General features: G+C 50.0%; 1 protein-coding gene across 1 annotated transcript; it reads right to left on the reverse strand.

Moving 5' to 3' along the window:
* Nucleotides 1-2,939: 2,939 nt before the first annotated feature.
* Nucleotides 2,940-20,247, reverse strand: ZNF653 (zinc finger protein 653). The gene is made up of 9 exons (XM_080929661.1): nt 19,922-20,247; nt 17,012-17,055; nt 14,540-14,755; nt 5,228-5,839; nt 4,925-5,126; nt 4,710-4,821; nt 3,843-3,957; nt 3,415-3,514; nt 2,940-3,310 (listed from the first exon to the last, which is right to left on the reverse strand). Exons 1-9 carry the CDS (start codon nt 20,209-20,211, stop codon nt 3,133-3,135), a joined length of 1,869 nt encoding a protein of 622 aa, XP_080785787.1. The 5' UTR covers nt 20,212-20,247; the 3' UTR covers nt 2,940-3,132.
* Nucleotides 20,248-20,474: the final 227 nt, after the last annotated feature.

Raw genomic sequence — 20,474 nt, forward strand, 5'->3', positions numbered from 1 at the left:
CCTTCTTGAGTATTACTTTAGTTTTGCAGACAACTTGGATTCCCCTCTTCAGTCCAGCAGCTAACTCTGAAGGGGTAAAAGACAGCCTTCGGTGATCCACATACAAGGGGGCCTTGAGAAGGCGCAAAGACCCAGACTCGTGCTGCTAGATCCGAGATGAATAGTTTTTGTCTCCGCATGACCTCTAATGATAATAGAAATAATACTAGATGTGGTGAGCCACGAAGGTCATTGGTAGCTTCAGTCTGTCATGGGTTTACACAGCACTTTAAGCTGACCTGGGCTACATAGCAAACTTCAGGCTGTTGTGTGCTTTTAAAACCCCGTCTTTTAAAACAGTAAAGAACAAAGAAAAGAAAAACCAAGCAAATAACCCAAACCAACCAATCAACCAGCCACCCAAACAAACAAAAAGTCAAAACGATGGCACATGTTTTTAAGGTCAACTTTAGACGATAGAATGATCACGAGTTCAAAGCCAGCCTGGGCTACATGAAACCCTTTCTCAAAAAAACAAAACAAAACAGAAGGCTTCAGGAAGCTGGAAAGATAGCTCAGCAGGGAAAGGTTCTTGTCTCGAAGACCTGGAAATCTGAGGGGTTTTGTTTTGTTTTATTCTGTTTCTGAGATAGGGTTTCTCTGTGCAGCACTGGCTGTCTTGACAGACTTTCTTGATAGACCAGGTGGCCTCCAACTCAGAGGCCTCATCCAAGTGTTGGAATGAAAGATATGTATCATCATGCTAGGTGGCAACTTGAGTGTGGTCCCTGGAACCCATGTGAAGGTGGAAGAAGAGAACCAGTTCCACACATACAGTTATCCTCTAACTTCCACACACACCTGAGGTATACACACACACACACAGTCACACAAACACACACACACACACAATAATAATTTCTTTAAAAAGAGGCTGAGGATTAATTCAGTTATTAACATGCATGAAGTCCAGGGTTCAATTCCTGGCACCACATAAACTTCACACAGTGCTACAAGCCTGGGGATGCTGGGGCAAAAGAATCAGAAGTTCAAGATCAGTGTCAGCTGTATAGTGAATTCCAGGCCAGCCTGAGCTACATAGACCTTGTAGAAAAAATGAACAACAAAACAAACAAGAACAGCAATATTAAAAAGAAAGGTAAAGTGGCGGTGAGGAAGCCATTGAGCACGTAGCAGTGGTCTGACTTTATCATCCTTGGAAGGAAACTACACCGAGTTGGCTTTAAGTGTGCCAAGTACTCTAGAGTTCAGAATGTGGGTGTTGGCACTTTCCCTGTCAGGGGGACCCCGCCCTGCTCGGAAGAAGGTGAGGAAGTTTGTGTTAAATGTTCCCCATTAGAGTTAGACAGCCTGAGAGACCATAACTAGGTCCCCAAACTTGGATAAGCAAGTTGGGAGTCTACTGACTAATGTTTGGCTTTCTGGGCGCGTGATTGGTTGTTCTGGGAAGATTGGAGTGGCAACACCTCCTTTAATGTTTACAACATATGCTGGCGTGGGATGGGGGCTCGCGCAAGGCTTCAGCACCACAGACAGCGGTCTGACGAGAAGCAGCCAGATCTTCTAACCAGAGTCACAATACCTAGCCTAAACTCATCCTGGTTTTTTTTTTGTTGTTGTTGTTGTTGTTTGTTTTTGTTTTTTTAAAATAATGTGTGTGTGCGCACGCACTTGGCATGGTATATATGTGTAGGTCAGAGGACAAATTTCAGGATTTTGGTCTCCTCTTCCACCACGTGGCGCCCAGGAATCGAACTCAGGTAATCAATTTTGGTGGGGAGACGCCTTGAGCTGTCTCAACGGCCCTATTCTTATTCTTGGACGCCCCTTCAGGATCCAGATTGTCCAGAGTGCGAATCAGCTTGATTTAACCAATCAGAAATGGCTCTCGAGAGACCCAATTGCAAGAAGCTCCGGAGAGATCGAGCCAATGAGAGGGCGTATGCGCTGGAGAGGGCGGGCTAATCACAGTGACCCACACAGTAGGGGCGATGGCGAAGCGGGTTCCCGAGTGGCTCCTCTGGCGTTTTTAGGGCAACTCAGTTGCTGAAGTAGGACCTGCCCCGAACGATAGCTCACCCCTACCCTGCTCCCGCATTCTTCTTGGTTGGCATTCAGTTTCTGCTGCCAGGTTACTCCTGGGGCAAAGGCCCCACCGCGGTTCCCATGGAAACTGCCTGCTCCCCTTGCCTAAGAGAACGGGCTCTTGGAGAACTTAGACCAGCCGGTTAATTCTACACCAGGCTTATGTACTCGAGTTCCAAATGGGAACTGGGTCTTGTTGCCACTCTATCGGGACCAATTTGCGCGTGGCACCGCAGGGCTCCCAAGGGCACGTGCCAGAGCTCGCGGCTGTCCCTTGGGTCACGTGGCAGCAACCATCCAGAATAGACAAACGGCACGCGCACCACCTGGTGGTGGCACCTACTTCTTCATAAGTCCCCCAGTCCGCAGTGGGTCCAAGGCAGTTGTTATCCCACGGTGTCCTGTTCCAGGAACACACTGAGCCCTCCTATACAGGGATGGACTCTGATATTCTGGTGGCTCGAGAACGAAAGCCACCTCCTCAGGGAAGCCCCCTCCCTTCCCAACCCAACCCATCACTCCATTTTTTGCCTGATGCTTGTCTACATTGAAGTTTCCAAATGTTTGTTCAACACAGTTCTCTGGGCCAAGAATAAACATTCTGTGAGGGATGGGAGGTGTGGGTATCAGGATTCTAGTTCTCCACCCCCACCCTGTGGGAACAGAAGCTGACAGGAAAGGTCCGGTGTTATCCAAAGGCAGCCACCCTCAACCTAGACTGGGTCAGGGAGGGAGCAGGTTAATTGGTCACAGAGAGGTGTGCCCAGTGCCCACAATTATCCAGGCTTACGGGAAGGGCAATTCCTTTTTCACTTTAATCTCATTCTGCGTTCTGCTCTTGCCAAGTTCAGCAGTGCAGTCCCATGTGCCAGATCCATGGGGAGGACGTGACGGGCAGGGTGGGGCACCTGCCCAGGGAAGAGCGGGAATGCCTCCTTCCGGCCTGCGGTTGGGGCAGCCCCAATGGCTGTCTAGGGCTCTGACAGGTCTGGACATAATGTCCAAGAGTACAAATAAATAGAGGGTGAGGTCCAAGGGCACGGGCAGTCAGGTAGGTTTGTGGTCCGGGTGGCTTTTGAGCGTGTGGAACTTGACACTGTCCAGCTTCTCGAAGCGCTTCCCGCAGCGATCGCAGGTGAAGTTGTACTGCACCTCCGCTGTGTGCTTCTTCATGTGCCAATTGAGCGAAGCACGCTGCCGGCACTGGTACCCGCAAATCTCGCACCTGCATGGCAGGAGAGGGGCTCAAGGGCAGGTCACCACGGGCTGAGCCTCCCCTGCAAACCCGCTAAGGTCACCTCCCTCCCGAGCGCGCGCCCGGACACTCACTGCAGAGGCGTCTCCCCAGTGTGCGTGCGCCTGTGCACCTCCAGATGGTTCTTCCTCTTGAAAGACTTGCCGCAGGTCTCACAGGTGAACTCTCGGACGCCTGCAGGTGGCAGAGGCCTCAGGACCCTGCCCAACAGAGGTGGCTACAAGAATCAAGCCCCCCCACCCCCTCCCCACAACCCTGAGAGCCAACATCCGCTGGAGTGACAGCAGGTAGGAAGAGGGCTTCTGACACAAGGTGTCAACTGCTAAGCTAAAATGAGCTCGCATATGACCTGTGTCGGGATTCAGGACGACTGCACATGAAAACCAGTGCCAGGTACAGATATGAATGTGGGATTTCATAGTACAGCTCAGGCTTCCTGAACACTGGAATTTACACATGTGAACTACACCTGGCCTATGGGTCCTAGCTGGCAGGGCCTGACCTGAATGGATGATCATGTGGCGTCGCAGATGGTTGGATAAATAAAACTTCTTGCCACAGCCAGGGTGAGGGCACACTTTGGTCTTCCCTTTTCGGTGCACAAGGTTGACGTGGTTCTAGGGGTGAGAGGGGCAGGAGTGGGTGCCATGGGACCACCTGGGGGGCTATTAAAGAGGGGAGACATGCAAGTAGCCAGGACATAAGCCATAGCCAGCCTAGACTGGAAAGTAGAAGAGGCATCCTAGTGTCCAGTTTGGACAGGAGCATCGGTGTCAAAGATCAGCGTTTCCTGTTAACCTTGGTAGGCTCCTGCTGCTAGCCCAATATGCACACAAGGAAACCAAGGCTCCAGGGCACAATGGTTGGCTGATGCCTCTCAAGTGCTGCACTGCTGCTGGGGGATTTGAGCTTTTTTTCTTTTTCTTTTTCTTTCATTCTCTAACCCATGAGAACAGCCAACATGCTCAGCAAGCCCATGGGCTTACTGGTGCTGCCTTCTGTGAGAGATGAGGAAAGCCCACTCTGTCCCTAGGATATACTATCCACAGTACAGAAGGTAAGCTATGGGGAAAGCTCTAATTGTTTAAGGATCTGGGGTTCCCGTGCATGGCTAATGCCTGGGACCAAGACAGTTTTCCTGTGCAAGACCAAGAGCATGGCCTGGGAGGTGCTGGTCAGACCAGGTTGGCTATACATGTGTCTGCAGAGATAGGGTTGAGGAAGTCAGAAGTTAAGCAAGGCCAGCTCTGACAAAATGGGCTCATGGAGGCAGGACCTGCACCACTTACATCTGGTAGAGCCCTCTATGCAACCACATGGCCCAGATTAGCTGGACCCAACAGCAGGCCTGCCTGGGGGGTGGCCTCACCTGGAAGCTGCTGAGAGCCACATACACCTGGCTGCAGCCCTCGTACGGACAGTGGAACATCTCTAGCAGGCCATCAGCATCCATAACCCGTGACCGCTTGCTCCGTCGTCTCCTGGAGAGAAGGGGCCTGTGGCATCAGGATGCCACTCCCCAGTGGGCCATAAGCCCGCAGCTGTCCCTTGCCCTTGGTCCCACCCATCCACCCTTGCACCCACTTCTCGGGCTCCTTGGGAATCTCGTAGATGATGGCTGACATTTCACTGCTGTCCAATTCCTCTCCATCCACTTCCGCTTCTGCCTCTGTGTTCTCAGGCACCGTGGCTGCCAGCTCTGCCAGCTCTGGGGCCACTGAATCCTCTTTCTCCTCCTTGAGCATATACAGGTCCTCCTTCTCTACGGGGTGACACGGGGTGGTGTCTGTGGGGATAAGGCTGTCAAGGAGCTCACTTCGAGGGCTACTCCTTCCCTTCTGCCACCCTTCCCAACCCCTGCCAGAGGCCACAGTGGCACCCCCAGACCTTTCTTGGTCTCAATGCTGGTCATGGAGGTGGTGTCCATGGTGCTGTGCTGCGTGCCCTCGGGCTCCGTCTGTGTGTAGGCTGCCACACCCTCCATCATGGCACAGGACACCTCCTCACCCAGGCTGCTGCTGGGTGTGCCACTGCCAGCAGCTACATTGAGGTGGATGCCCTCAGCTGTGAGGGTGTCATAGCCAGGACCAGCAATGATGATCACCTGGGAGCCAGGCACCATGCCTGACACTGGGCAGCTGGCCACTACCTCACCCAGTGCCTCCTGGGGCATGTTCTCAAAGAGGGTGCCAGGGCCAGTGCCCACTTGCATGGGAACTGGCACACACACCACCGTCTCCAGGGCCTCAGGCCCACTGCCTGCAGGATTTTGGCACAGAGGGGCGCCCTGCTCAGCCAGGCTATCCACGTGGTGGACGTCAAAGGGGATATGAACTCCTTCCTGAGTGATAAGCCCACTGCTGCCCGTGGGGCTGGTGGGGGTGACCGCTGCAGCAGCAGCTGAGGCTTTGGCTGGCTGGGTCTCAGGAGGCTCTTCCGAATCAGAGCTGGAGCTAGAGCTGGATGAGTCAGAGCTGCCAGCCACCAGGCCATTGCCCACTGCAGAGAGAAGAAAGGAGACAGAAACGAGCTAGGGAGGTGGTTCATTAAAGTGTTTGCTTTATAAATACAAGGACCTGAGCTCCATCCCACGAACCCATGTTAAGATGCCATGCACAGGGATGGGAAAGACTGCTCACTGCTTAGGAGCATGTACTACTCTTTGAGATGACCAGGGTTCGGTTCCCAGCCTTCATATGGTGGCTTAGTCTAGTCTATAACTCTACTTGAAGGGGATTTGACACCCCTTCCTAGCCTCTATGAGTACTGCACACATACATGCAGACTAAACAACACTAATAAAATAAAAATAAATGTTTAAATTTCTGTGTGCCAACTGGTAAGATGGCTAAGGGTGTTTGCCAAGCAAGTCTTGCTACCTGAGTTTGGTTCCTGGAACCCAGATGTGGTGATCTGAGTGGTAAATGTTCCCATAGGTTCAGGCATTTGAACACTTGGTCCCCAGTTGGTGTCACTGTTTGGACAAGTTTAAGTTGTACAGCCTTGCTGAAGGAAGTGTATCAGTAGGGGCAGGATTTGAGGTTACACAGCCTCATTTGTTTTCAATCTGCTCTCTGCTTGTGTTGGTATGTGGAGATACAAGCTCTCTGCTTCATGCTCTGGCTGCCAGGCCTGCTGCCTGCTGCCATGCTTTCCCACCAGATGGACCCCTAACCTTTCTGCAGCCGTAAGTCAGAGTCAACTCTTTCTTCCTTAAAGTCTCTTTTGGTCACGGTGTATTATCAACAGAAAATCGGGGCTGGTAGCACACACCTTTAATTCCCGTACTCGGGAGACCGAGGAAAACGGATCTCTCTGAGTTTGAGGCTAGCCTGTTCTACAAAGAGTTCCAGAGACAACCAGGGCTAAAGAGAAAAATCTTGTCTTGAAAAAAACAAAACATCAAGAAAAAGAAAAAGTAACTAACACGACTTGTATATGAAAAGAGAAGAATCAACTCCACAAAGTTGTCCTTTGACCTCCACATGTGCTCTGTGGAGTGCATGCCTCCTAGGGCACCCCCATACACATGCTAATACACACTACACACATACTAGTAACATGTAAAACAATTTAAAAATGTCAGGTCATGCTTAGTAGTAGACATGTGTGAGTTTCAACAAACACGGATGAGCTCCAGTCCAGGGAGGAGCCCGTCTCAAAAGAGGTACATGCCATTTTTGAGGATGACATTCAAGGTTATCCATGTGTCTCCACCCCTACTCATGTGAACACATGGGGGCGTTCTGGAGCTGGAATCTATGTGCCACCAGAAACTAAGTACTGTGACTTTCAGGGCCAAAGCCAGTGGCCCATCTAGGTCCCTATACCACCTAATTTGGCTGGCTGTACGTAATCACCACAAACTCTCTTTGCTATGCCCTCACATTGCTCATTCCTGGCCTCTCTGGCTTGTTTTATTCTTGTTTTGAGACGGATTCGCTATGTATCCCTTGCTGCCCTGAAATTCATGTGTACACCAGGGTGGCCTCAAACACAGAGATGCACCCGCCTCTGCTTCCCAAGTGCTGGGATCAAAAGCACTCACCAGCACACTGAGCGTCAGCCCTCTCTGACTCTCCTTAGGTTCATGTCACATATTGTCATTTCAATTAGTTCTAGAGGACTCAGGAAAAAATCTGCCTGGAGTGAGCCTCTACATCCAGTAAATCAAGGGCTCTGTCACAGGCTCTTTCCACTTCTGATGCCTGTGGAAAGTTCTGGGCTTCTCTGTGTCTGTCTGTCTAAGGACCAGTTGGAAATTTCCATGATGCCACTTCTGGTGTCATGACTTGTTGGGATGATGATTCATGGAACTCTAGAAAGTTCTCCCTTCAGTCTGCTTCTGCTCATAGCTTAATTATGAAGGTATAACTTATTAATGGCCAGAAGAGAACAACAATGGAGTCACAAGCCTAGTTCTTAATGACAGACTCCAGCTCCGGCACCTTTCCGAGAAAGCCTCAGTCTCAGCACCACCAAGTGCCACACAAGAGAGCTACCTGCTCACTGATCAAGAGGCTGGTCTGTAGAGGCTAGAGGTCGGCATCTGTATTCGTTAATCTTTCTCCCTTATTGTTTTTATTTCTCAAATTTATTTATTTGCATGTAGGGTCCACTATGGTGTGTATGTGTGAGGTCAGAGGAAAACTTGTAGGATTTGGCTCTTTCCTGCCATCATGTAGGTCTTAAGGACAAAACTCAGGTCACCTTTATGCACTGAGCTATCTCACTGTAGGTGCTAGGGACCCAGACTCATGTTGTCATGCTTGTATAGCAAGCATGTTATTGACTGAGCCTTCTCCCTGATGGGTGAATGTTAGACGTACACTTTCCCTAGATACTGTGTTTGGTCTTGTGGTGATTAGCCCCCATCCAGGAGCTATGTAGGTGACTGGCCCAGAGTCAGCTAACTAGCATAGACTCAGGGTATTCCAAAATGCTCCTTGTTAAAGTGGCTCCTCATGAAGCACAGGATACACTGCTACTGGCTGCAGGGATGGCCCAGTTTAGGGTTCAAGAGCACTTCTGCTCCTCCAGAGCTCCATTCCCAGGGAGCTCACAACAGCAACTGACTCCTCTAGGAGTCAGTTCTAGGAGATCTGGTGTCCTGTGATACCCTCTTCACCTTCCTTCTCTCTCACATATATACATGCATGGGCACACACATATACACAAACACACACACACACACATACAGAGACAAACACATGCATACATACATACATGCATGCACATATACATGCACTCACATACAAACAGACACATACAAACACACACATATAGAAACACACAAATGCATGTACACACAATATAAACACACACACACACACACAAACTGATAAAGTAAAAATAAATCAAGAAACTATTCATTGAGTAACTAGTTTACAAAAAAAACCAAAACAAAACAAAAACTCCTACATTCATGAAATTCTAAGGATTTTAGAAGTTTGTTCAGAGGAGATTGGTTCTAGAACTTCAAGTCTTAGAAGATCAGTTCTGAGCTGAAGAGACGGCTCAGTGGTTAAGAGCACCAGCTGCTCTTGCAGAGGACCAGAGTGTGGTTCCCAACACCCACATGGCAGCTCATAATTGCCCGTAACTCCAGTTCCAGGGGATCTGAGACATTCTTTTGACTTTTATGGGACACCCATGTGGTATATACAGTCACACACACACACACACACACACACACACACACATACACACAAATTTTTCTTTAGACAAGATTTTTCTAGGTAGCCCCAGCTGTTCTGAAGTAATTTTAAACCTTCATAGAACTTATATACACTTCCCCCATTTGCCTTAAATCATTTATAATGCCTGATACAATACAAATTACTTTTTCAATACCGTATTGTTTTAGAAGCAAATAAAAGCAAACAAAATAAAGTAAGGATTAAGCATCTCAAGAAACCAGAAAGAAAACAGAACTACTAAGAAAAGAGGCCCACACTGTACTGTGTATGGACTGAGGACGTGCATGCTGCTCTTTCCCTAGAGCCGGTTCTCGGATGGCTGAATCTGATGAAGACAGAAGCACACATCTGGAACCTCTGGGCTTTTGCACATGTGTGTTTATGTACCTTATTTGTATGCATGTATGTACAGATACATAAGGAGGTGAGAAACAATTTTGGGTACCTTCCTCAATCACTCTCTCCCTACCTTATTCACTTACTTTTAGTTTATTTTTGAATCAGGGTTTCAGTATGTAGTCCTGGCTGGCCCAGAACTTACTATGTAAACCAAGATGGCCTTGAACTCACAGATTCCCCTGCTTCTGCCTCTTCAGTGCCACATTAAAGATAACTGACACCATGTCTAGTTCCAACTTATTTTTGTAGAGTCTCTCTTTCAATCTGGAGCTCACCATTTTGGTTATTAGTCTGGCTGGTCAGTGAGCTCCAGGGAGTCTCCTGTGTCCATCTTCCCACTGCTAGGGTTACAGGAGTGGCTCTCTGGATTAAGTGCTGGAACTGTAATCATGTTCTCATGCTTGCCCAGCAAGCACCTTACCAACACAGCCATGCCGCTAATTCTGCATCCATGAGGAGCTGGGCCTCCCTATTGAGCCCTAAGTTCTTGGTACCACACCCTCTGCTACCCCATCTCAGAACCCACTTAGCAACCCTGGGATCCTCTTCACTAGACGTTCTTCCACCAGAGCCTGTGCTGCTCTGCTCACAGGTGGCCCTGTCTCACAGGGTGGCAGTTCTGTCCTTCCTGTGGCTCAAGCCAACGTCCCAGGGCTTTCCTTGACTTTCTCTCTCACACCCACTTCCAATCTGTCAGCAAAACCTGTTGGGATTGCATCCAAAGTCCATCCACCCACAGCCCAACTGTCTCTCCTCAATCCCTACAGATGCTGGTCACAGCTTCAGCATTCCTGCAACAGGGGTAGCTTGGTTCCCGAGCTTCTGAGAATCTGCTCATCGCTTCCTGTAAGAGACAAGCTGGCTGCTCCCAAACCCAGCTTTTTCCTGCCCACCCTGCTGCTCTGCCATCGCCCATATCCTGCAACAAGTAGACACCACTCAGCACTGGGTCCCGCCAATAGGGCAGCAGGTAAGAGTTTCCCTTGGGCCAAGCTACCATCTAGAGGAGGCTAGAGTCAGGATAAAAAGGGCCTGAGCCCACAGGTACTGGGAACACGTATGTTAGGGTTGCTAGGTTTGTGAAAAACAAGAGCATCATGAGTAGTAAGAACTGTGATGGAGCTAGGGGATGGCTCAAAGAGTAAATGACACGCTTAGTTCCATCCAAGAGAATCACATGGTGCAATGAGAGAAGTGACCCCTGCAAGTTGTCCTCTGACCCTTGACATACATGCTGTGACATGCTTAACCACAGACCTACACTCACACACATAATGTCTTAAAAAGTATAAAACTGCTGAGTGTGGAGATGCACACCTTTGATTTTAGCACTCGAGAGGCAGAGGTGGGCAAACCTCTCAGTTCAAGGCCAGCCTGGTTTACAGAGTTAGTTCCTGGACAACTAGGGGCTACACAGAGAAACTCTGTCTTGAAAAACCAAAACTAAAACACAAAGTAAGAGAGCCCTAATGTGTGCCACTTTGGGGCCAGGTTTTCTTTCTGTAAGTGTCCTGAAGGCACTCAGTGTACCTCTGCAGACCATGCTACATGTCCCAAATTATCTTCCTGCCTCCTGTCTTCATGTCCTCTCTAGGTCTCTCACTCCAGGGACATTAGACAAGCTCTGGCCTGCAATCCCAGCTGCCAGAACCTAGCACTGGTTAGGGCTGACGGTCAGTTCACTGAGTTTCCCAGGGAGGCACTCTGATCACCTTCTCAAACAGCCCCTCTCCCTGTGTATTTGATGCTGTACTGATTATTTTGCTTACTGCCTGCTTCTGTTCTAGAACAGAAATGCTGAAAGGGGCCAGAGAGATGGTTCAGTAGATAAGAGCACGTACTGTTATCTCAGAGGTTCTGAATTCAGCCACAACACCTGTGTCAGAAGCTCACAACCTAAAACATTAGATCTGGGGAATCTGAAACCTCTAGCCTCCTTGGCCACACACACACACACACACACACACACACACACACACACACACACACCCCTCCCATTCCCAGGAGGCCAACAGTAAGCCAAAGGGCCTCTGACTTGATAGCCAGGTATTTGCTACTAATATAGTAAAATCCACAAAGAGCCTGATGGATGAGAGCCACAAGTGACACGGGGACTTTGATTACACCCATAACAACTGGGGCATGCTGTCTGCTACCGAGTTCTGTGGCTCCTGAGCCTGGGTTGGTACCTACTTGTAGTTGTGAGCATGTCCTGCCTCCTCAGCACCACTCTGGGCCCCAGAATCATTCTGCGGCTGGCCTGACACCGGAGCTATTTACTGAGAAAAGAGACCTAAAGGGTAGACAGGGTCCTGGGATTCTGTTTTTGTTTGTTTGGTTTTGTTTTGCTTCTTAGTAGCCTTTGGGGTATGGCTATGGTTTGGCTAGATGTTCACCAAAGGCTCCCGTTTTAAAGACACAGTCCCCAAAATGGCACCATTAAAAGACAGTGGAGCCTTTAATAGGCAGGCTGATCCTGAGGACTTGGGTCACAGGTGTGGCCTGAAGGAAACTGTGGTACCTCTGCCTGCTCTAGCTTTTTATGGTGGAGGCTGTTGTGAGTGGCACTCCCACTGCTGCTATCCCTGAGCATCAGGGCCTCTGAAACCTAGACAAGCCTTCTCTTCCTAAGTGGACTGTCTCGGGCACTCATGGTAGTGACAAACCGACTCAGGTAGGCATGGATATACCACCTGATTCATGCATCACAGAGTGGCTGGGAAGAGGAACAGGTCTTCCGGACACCAGTAACTTCTCAGTCCCAGCAATTCCCTTAAGGATATGTGATCACAATAGGCCTGGGGGCGCCAATCTGAAACCCTAGCTACTCAAAAGACTGAGGCAGGGCTGTAAAGATTGCTCAGTGGTGAGAGCACTGACTGCTCTCCCAGAGGTCCTGAGTTCAAATCCCAGCAACCTCATTGATGGCTCACAACCATCTGTAATGGGATCTGATGCCCTCTTCTGGTGTGTCTGAAGACAGCTACAGTGTACATATATATAGTAAATAAATTAATCAATAATAAAAAAAAAGACTGAGGCAGAAAGATCACTAGTCCAAAGCCACCATGGACAACTTGGTGCCTCATATCCAGCCTTCAAAAAGCTAAAGGGTTGAATGCCTGCCCAGCAGTGTAAGGTTCTGGGTTATGTCCCAAACACCAACCAAGAAAACATGTGTGTGCTTCTGGAATTCATTCACAGCTCCAGTAGAAGGTTCCTGGCTGACTCTAGCATTGCCACTACAGGCATGGAGCAAGGTAAAGAGAGGTGCTTGGGGAAGAGGCCAGGATAGGAGCAAACAGACACTTCCTTACTCCTTGCCTGGGCAGTCATGGCTAATGGATCACAGAGCTCATTCCCAAAAGCCCAATTACTGAGGTCAGTGTTGGTCTGGGTGATAGAGCAGTCCCAATCCTCCTGGGCTTCCTCAAGAGCTGTATGGCAGGACAGATGACAGAGTTATGGGGAGGAGTCAGATGGCCCATTACAGGGCCTCCAGTGGGACACACTGAGGAGGAGTGGCAGGCTGAGGAGGGCAGGGTGCTAACTAAAAAGCACAGGACACCTGCCCTCTGGAGACTGGCCAAGGCCCAGCAGGGTGGCTGTGGGTGTGGGCCCATCAGGAGTATTTCTCACCACAGCATCTCCTCAGCCAGCTGGGATGCCACCTGCTTGGTGGTGCCTGCCAGCATAGACTTAGCCCTGACTAGCTCCACCCTCAGGCCTGCTATAGCACTTGGCAACTGGCCCTATAGGCCGTTAGTCATACCAAGTCCTGAGGTAGCATGCAGCATCCTCACTGACCACACCAGGATTACCTGGGCCTTCCTGAGAGTCCCTCTCAGCTTCAGTGGACAGCTAGCTTAGTGTGACTTGTGAGGCACAGAAAAAAGGAGGGGATAAAAAGTGTGACAGACTTACGAGGAAGGGGGTGGTAAGGAGAAAGGGACAACAGTGTGAAACAGAAGATCAAGAACAGGAAAGAAGCTTGAGTTCAGCCCAGGCCTGTAATCCTAGCTGCTTGGAATGCTGAGGCAGGAGGATTTCAAGTTCAAACTTGAGGTTCACTTGAACTAGAGGGCAGCTTGGGTGACTTAGTGAGACCTTACCTTAAAAGTAAAAAGGCTAAATTAAAAGGGGCTGGAGAGATGACTCAGAGGTTAAGAGCATTGACTGCTCTTCCAGAGGACCAGAGGTTAGTTCCCAGCAACCACATGGTGACTCACAACCATCTGTAACTCCAATTCCCAAGGAATACAACAGTTCTTCTGGCTCCAAAAGCACTGTGATACAGACATATGCAAACAACACCATAAAATAAAAATGGGGGAAAAAATTGAGGGCTGAAAAGGGGGTTGGGGGCTGAGGATTCGTGACCAAGTGATAGAGCCCCTCCTAGAACATGCTAAGTGAGTGTCAGAGGACATGCCTGCTACTCCCCCCCCAGCACTCTTGCCCTGCACACCCACTGTAGGTTTATGTTTAGGTGATACATGATTGAACAGTAGAGGTAGGCGGGCAAAGAGGCAGTGGAGGGGAAGAGGAAGCAGGAGGCAGAGACTGACAGAGGCGACATGGAAGCCGCTGTGCATGTTTCTCTCAGAGCATCTCTAGCTTGATGTGGTTGTTATGATTATTTCTAAGGGTTCCTATGGATTACGTTATCTTTTCTGGATGGGCAGTTTATATCTTTGTAAGCTTATTGTGTAGAGGGTTTGTGGATTGTGAATTTTACATATAAACCTGTTTCATAAGTTAATGGTTGTGGAGTCATGTTTTTTACCAGGCTGTGGAGAATGTTAGCTAAGTTCTCGGCTGGTAGAGGAGCAGCCAGGGTGGCCTGCAGCTCTGCGCAGGAAATGGTAGCAAAAGTTCCAGACTAAAAGAGAGATAGCTGAGAGAGGGCGAATGTGTATAAGCGATGGCTGAGATGGGCGGGTGAAATAAACCACTTAGGAAGTGAACTGAGTGGAGCAGGTGGCTTGTGGCTCTTGTGATAGCATCTGGGTGCCTGACTCCGCACTAGGGCAGATCCCAAGGAGTGAGACCACGGAGATGGTAACAACAGAACCTTTTACTATTTACTGCAACAACCCACCTTTGTCACTGTCAGGCTCTGAGTCACTGAGGGGCTTGAGCGGGGAGTGTAGGTCCTGGAAGTATCGGTGTCCAGCTTCACACTGCCACACGGCCGTTGTGTAAAGGCCAAAGGTAGGGTCAAGCTCAGCCAGGTGCGGCTCATACGGGCAGCGGTGTTTGTGGTCCTCATACCAGATTACCACGTTCTTCAGACAGTTCACATTGCGCCGCCGCCCTGTGGACACAGGGGCCCCAGGTAGATGTAAGGACAAACAATGCAGCATTGCACTCCCCTGGAGCCAACAATTCCCTGTTTGAGATAGCCTCTTGAATCCCACTCCACTATAGAAGAGGAAACTGAGGTTTGGGGAGGTGATACAACCTAGAGACAACTAGGATCTGGAGACAGCCAGACACTGTCCTTGGCTGAGTGAAGTCATACGGCTAATGGAGCCTGGCACAGGCAAGGGCACAAAAATTGTTGGCTATTCCTTTTTTTTTTTTAATAGAGCCTTATTATGTAGTTCAAGATAGCTTTGAACTCACAGAAATCTGCCTGTTTCAGTCACACCAGTGCTGAATTAAAGGTGTGCGCTGCTCAGCTTTTATCGGTTTCTTTTGGGATTGAAGTCATGCACTACCATACTCAGCTGCTTCTAAATAAAAATCTTTATCCTGCCACTGCTGGGCAGGGTAGTACTCACGTTTAATTTCAGCACTAGGTGCAAAGATAGGCAGATCTCTGTAAGTTCGAGGCCAGTCTGATCTACAGAACTAGTTCCAGGACAGCCTAGACTACACAAAGAAACTCTGTCTTGAAAAACAAAAAGAACCAAAATCTTTATCCCACACCATCCTGGAAGGTCTCCCTGATGCCTTTCTACTGCCATCTACAGCCACAAGAGGGTGTCAGGAGAACAGAACTTGTCCTTTTTCAGCTCAAAATTCAGTGGCTACCACCTCAAAAGGGTAGAGAGAAAGAAGCAAGTGCCAAGGTGGTTAGCAAGGTCATGGCACTGCCAGGTATCACGCCCTCCCTTCCGTCTCCCTAGTCACACTACCTCCTACTGTCCTTTAAATGAGCTAGATATGATCCTGCCCCAGCCTTCACACAAGCTATGCTGTTCCTCCAGGTTCCTCATCTGTGTCTTCATTCAGAAATCTCCCCACCTGTACACTCTTCTCAGAGCCACCCTTCCCAGAGTCAGTCTAGCCAACTTTAGTTTGTTTATAACACCACAAAGAGGCTACCTGTGCGTCTACTTGGAGCCTCTTGTCTGTCATCCCCAGTAGAGTAACAACCCCACATGGGAAGAAACAGATCAGTTTTGCTTCCTTGGGGCTGGTGAGGGCAAGAGCTCCCAAGCATGGTGAGAGTGCTGGAGAGAGGGCATGGCAGAACCAGACTGCCTGCATTTAGATCTTGGCTTTGCCACAATCGGGCTAGGCAGCTCTAAGTGAGTGGCCAGGGGCAAAGCAGAATTCTACATCTGGGGACTGTCAAGAAGCCAGGAGGGCACAAAGAAGCCATGAAGGCCTAGGATAGTATGATGAGGTGGGACTGACTGTCCTCCACCTGTAGGGCTGGAAGAGAGAGAAGGCCAAAAGGGGGTTTTGGGCTGCAGGAGTGAGCACCACGTCTGTGACATGGACTTGAACAGCTGCTTCACTGCCAGCCTGGCACTACCCAACCCTCGAGCTGCACAGGAAAGATCACAGCTCACTCGTGCCAAAGCTGGGAATGGGAATGTTTAGGCATGCCTGTAATCCTGAGACAAGGCAGTTTTGAGTTTTGAGGCCAGTCTGGGTTACAAGACAAAACCAGCAAGAAAAAAAGTAGGCAATCAAGATGGCTGATCAAGTAAAGGTGCTTGCTATCAATCTTGGCCCACCCAGCATAGATGCTCAGAGCCTATGTGGTAGAAAGCAAGGGCCAACTTCCACAGTTGTTCTCTGATTCCCACACTTATGATGTACACACACATGTGTGTAACACACACAAACAAAAGGATAAGTGCCTTTGAAAACAACTTTCTAAGCTGGGGATCTGGGGATATAGCTTAGCCACAGAGCTTCTACTTAGTGTGCACAAAGTTCTGGGTTTCATCAGCACCATGTGAGCTGTGCTGGAACACACCTATCAGCCTAGTATTGTGGGACACAGGCAAGCCTCTGACATAGGATGAGTTTGGGGCCAGTGAAGCTACATGAGACCTTTGCATCAAAAAAGAGGCACAGCAGGGCTCACTGCCACCAGGTGGTTCTCAGACCACCCTGATAGGCAGGATGGGGACCCAAAACACAAGGACTTGGCCAGGCACTGAGGTCATACTGCGTGGGTTTTTTAGATTTATGCCACACTGCCTCGAGTGGGCAGGGTAGGGACTGGCATCCCCTTCTGACAGTGTGGCGAAGGGACAGGGATGGCGACTGGCCACTACCAGGCTATGCTCTGCATGCTCCCGCCCTCCCCATGCTGGGCTCCACTTACTTTTCTTCCGCTTTGGCTTTTTGGGGACTTGCTCCCAAGGCTTCCTGTAACACAGAGAGGTGGTGAGGTTGAACAAGGGGCCAGTGGGCCCAAGTCTTGGCCTGGTAGGAAATGACAGCAGCTTATCTGCTCTGGGATGCCACCTCAATATCTGTTGTCCTGCTCTGTTCCCAGCAGTCTTTGGCTTGGGCAATTGCTCCTGCCAGCACCCCTGAATGGAGGTCTCCACCATTACTTAGCTCAGAGAACACTGGTACTCAGAAGGTCCCAGGTAGATGGGATGTGGCACAGTGGGAGGAATGATGAGAGGGCACCATGATCCCTACCCTCTGGGGCACATACCCTGGATGCAGAGTCAGCCTCTGTATCTACAGATTCCAACAACAATTAGAAATGATAGTCAGGAGTGGTGGTGTATGCATGTCTCCCCAGCACTCAGGAGGCAGAGGTGGGGGAAATCATGAAACCTGTCAGGACTATATCAAGAAAAGGCCGGCTTAGGTTATATAGAAAAGCCCTGTTTCAAAAGAGCAAAATAAATAAAAGTAATATGAAGAAAATACTGGAGCACATAGCTAGCATGCACAAAGCCCAGGTTTCCTTCTGAACCACACAAACCCTATGTGGTGCTCATGCCTATAACCCCAGCACTCAAGAGCAAGAGCAGGAGGGTGGCTGCAAGCTCCTCCTTCCTGGCTTCCCAGTGCCTGCTTCAGTGTAAGAGCATGCTGTTTTAAAAAGGTATGTTACACTGGTTTACGTATAGTGTAAGGGACATGGCATAGTTCCTGTGTATGAGGGCAGAGGATGACTTGCAGGACTTTTCTCCCTCTACCATGTGTCCTGGGGGTCAACTAAGGTCATTAGGCTTGGGAACAAACACCTTCCTCTGATGTGCTGGGATTACAAATATGCAATAAATCTAGAGCTTCATGGATTATAGGCAAGCTACTGATGGAACGATATGCTCAATTAATAGGTGTGTGTGCATGCACATTCCAGAGCTTTTCACACATTAGACACTCCACCACTGAGTTATACCCCCTGCTCCTAGCTGGTTACGGCCCCTCAGATTCAAAGTTTTGTTTTTTTAAGAATTTATTTATTTATATGAGCACACTGTAGCTGTTTTCAGACACACCAGAGGAGGGCATCAGATCTCATTACAGATGGTTATGAGCCACCATGTGGTTGCTGGGAACTGAACTCAGGAAGACCTCTAGAAGATCAGTCAGTGCTCTTAACCACTGAGCCATCTCTCCAGCCCGAATCAAAGTATTTTGTTTTTGTTTTGAGACCCCCTGTCTCTCTCTGTAGTCCTTGACTACCCTGGAACTTAATATATATACCAGGCTAGCCTCAAACACAAAGAGCTCTATTTGCATCTGCCTCTAAAGAGCTGGAATTAAAGGCATGTGCCACTATGCCTGGATAACTTTTAAAAAATGATTTCACTATTTTACGTGTATTAAGTTTTGACTTGCATTCATATCTCTGCACCTGCCTAGTGCCCATGGAGGTCAGAAGAGGGCGTAAGATCCTTTGGAACTAGAGTTACAGATAGTTGTGAATCACAGTGCCCGTGACTGGAACCAAACCCAGGTCCTCTGAAAGAGCAACAAGTGTTCTTAACCACCGAGCCAACCTCTTGAGGGTCTAGAGTCAACTCTTAAAGAATCATTCATACAGATGCATGCAGACAAGCAGAACACAATATGCAGTGAAGCCTTACTATGGCCAATCCTTTCCAAGCTCTGTTTCCAGCTCGAATTTTATTTGAGACAGAGTATTGGCTGGCTGGAACTGTCTGTGCAAACCAGACAGTGTTCACAGCATGCAGCAACTGGCTGGGAACGCTGAGGAATCAAGCCGGAATTCCAAGCTGAGCTTTCCCTCCACGGCTGAGCTTCCAGCTTTTCTTTCCACTGTGGCTATCTGCATTATGGGACAACAGGAGCAACCTCTGTTGAAAATGCTCCACCTTCTTGCTGTTCTTAAGGACACAATGGTTTTTACTCTTGGGCATTTCTGCTGTTCTCTTCCCATCACAGAGTAAGAGGGCCCAACCCTACCCTAGACAAAGGGTACTGGAGGACACTGAGACAAACATGCTTGAGTCTCAAATAGGAGGGGCACCCATACTTTCAAGGCTGGCTTCTCAGCATGGGCAAGCAGCACATGACAGTTTACCAATACTCTGACAACTACGGCGTGGTGAAACATTCATGATCTTAGTCTGATCCCTAGAACGCACATGCTAGGAGAGAACTCGCTCTGCAAAGCTGTCCTCTCACGTCCTCACGTGAGCCTACATACATCACACACATACAAATACACAATAATAAACCTTAAAAGAGCCCTCGTGCCAAGCGTGGCACATGCCTTTAGTCCCTGAGCTCAGGATGCACACAAGTAGCCGTGACAAGAGTTGAGACAGAGAGGTGGCTGGGTTAAGACCGCCTTCTTGTAGAGGACCGGGTTTGGTTCCCACAACCTATGTGGTGGTTCAGAATGATGGTTTCAGGCGATCGGATACCCTTTTCTGACCTCTGCAGGCAGTAGGCACTCATACACAGAAAATCTAGAGTACCCAGCACCTTTTGAGATTTACACCTGAGAGGCAGCCCCAAACCAGGCCAGTGGAGGCGGGGTCGACTTCTCAGACGGGCCAGTCAGAGCTTCAGAAGGCGGGCAGAGGGGTGGGGCACAGGCTTGCATTGGGTAGTCAATGGGTCGGAGGCAGAGCCGCGGGGAGGCGCGTGAGGGGTCTGGGCTGCCTACGCCAGAGACCAAGGCCCGCCCGAAGGCCCGGGGGCGGGGCCTCGAGCTCCGGGGGCGGGGCCCTCGATCTTCTCGTCCCTCCCTCCGGCTTCTTCTCTCCCTCCTTCTCCCGGCCCCGCGCCCCCTTACCCGTGGCGGCCGCTACGCTGGCCACGCTCCAGCGAAATGAGGTAGGCGGCGAGTTTGGCGTCGCTCCAGCCGCTGCGACGTCTCAGGTCCACCCAGGGGCCGTGCGCCTCGCCCAGGTACACGCGCCGCACGTCGTACTTCTTCCGGGACTCGAGCCGCCTCCGGGCCCGGTCCGACTCGGTGAGCCGCGGCCGGCCCCGCGCCTTTCTGCCTGCCGCACCTTCCTCTGCCGCCGCTTCTCCTGCGCCCGCCTCCGCCTCCGCCCCGGGCTCTGGAGCCCGCTCCGCCATCCCCCCCTCCCTGGTTACCGGCCTCCCCCGTTGTTAGGAGCCTGGGCCGGAAGTGGCGCGCCTTGTCTGCGCCGACGGGAGATTTCTCACAGGGTCTTTTCTGCCGGCGGCGCCAAACGGGGACAACTAGCCAAAGCTGCGCATGCGCGTAGTCCGTCTGGCTCTGGCCGGGGAAGTGCGCTCCGTTTACAGTCTGTTACTTGGAAGGTAGAGGCAGCTGGGTCCTGAAACTCAGGTTATCTTTGCCTCTCTCTTGAATTCTA

This window comes from Micromys minutus (genome assembly GCF_963924665.1).
Source record: "Micromys minutus genome assembly, chromosome: 16".
Taxonomy (NCBI): domain Eukaryota; kingdom Metazoa; phylum Chordata; class Mammalia; order Rodentia; family Muridae; genus Micromys; species Micromys minutus.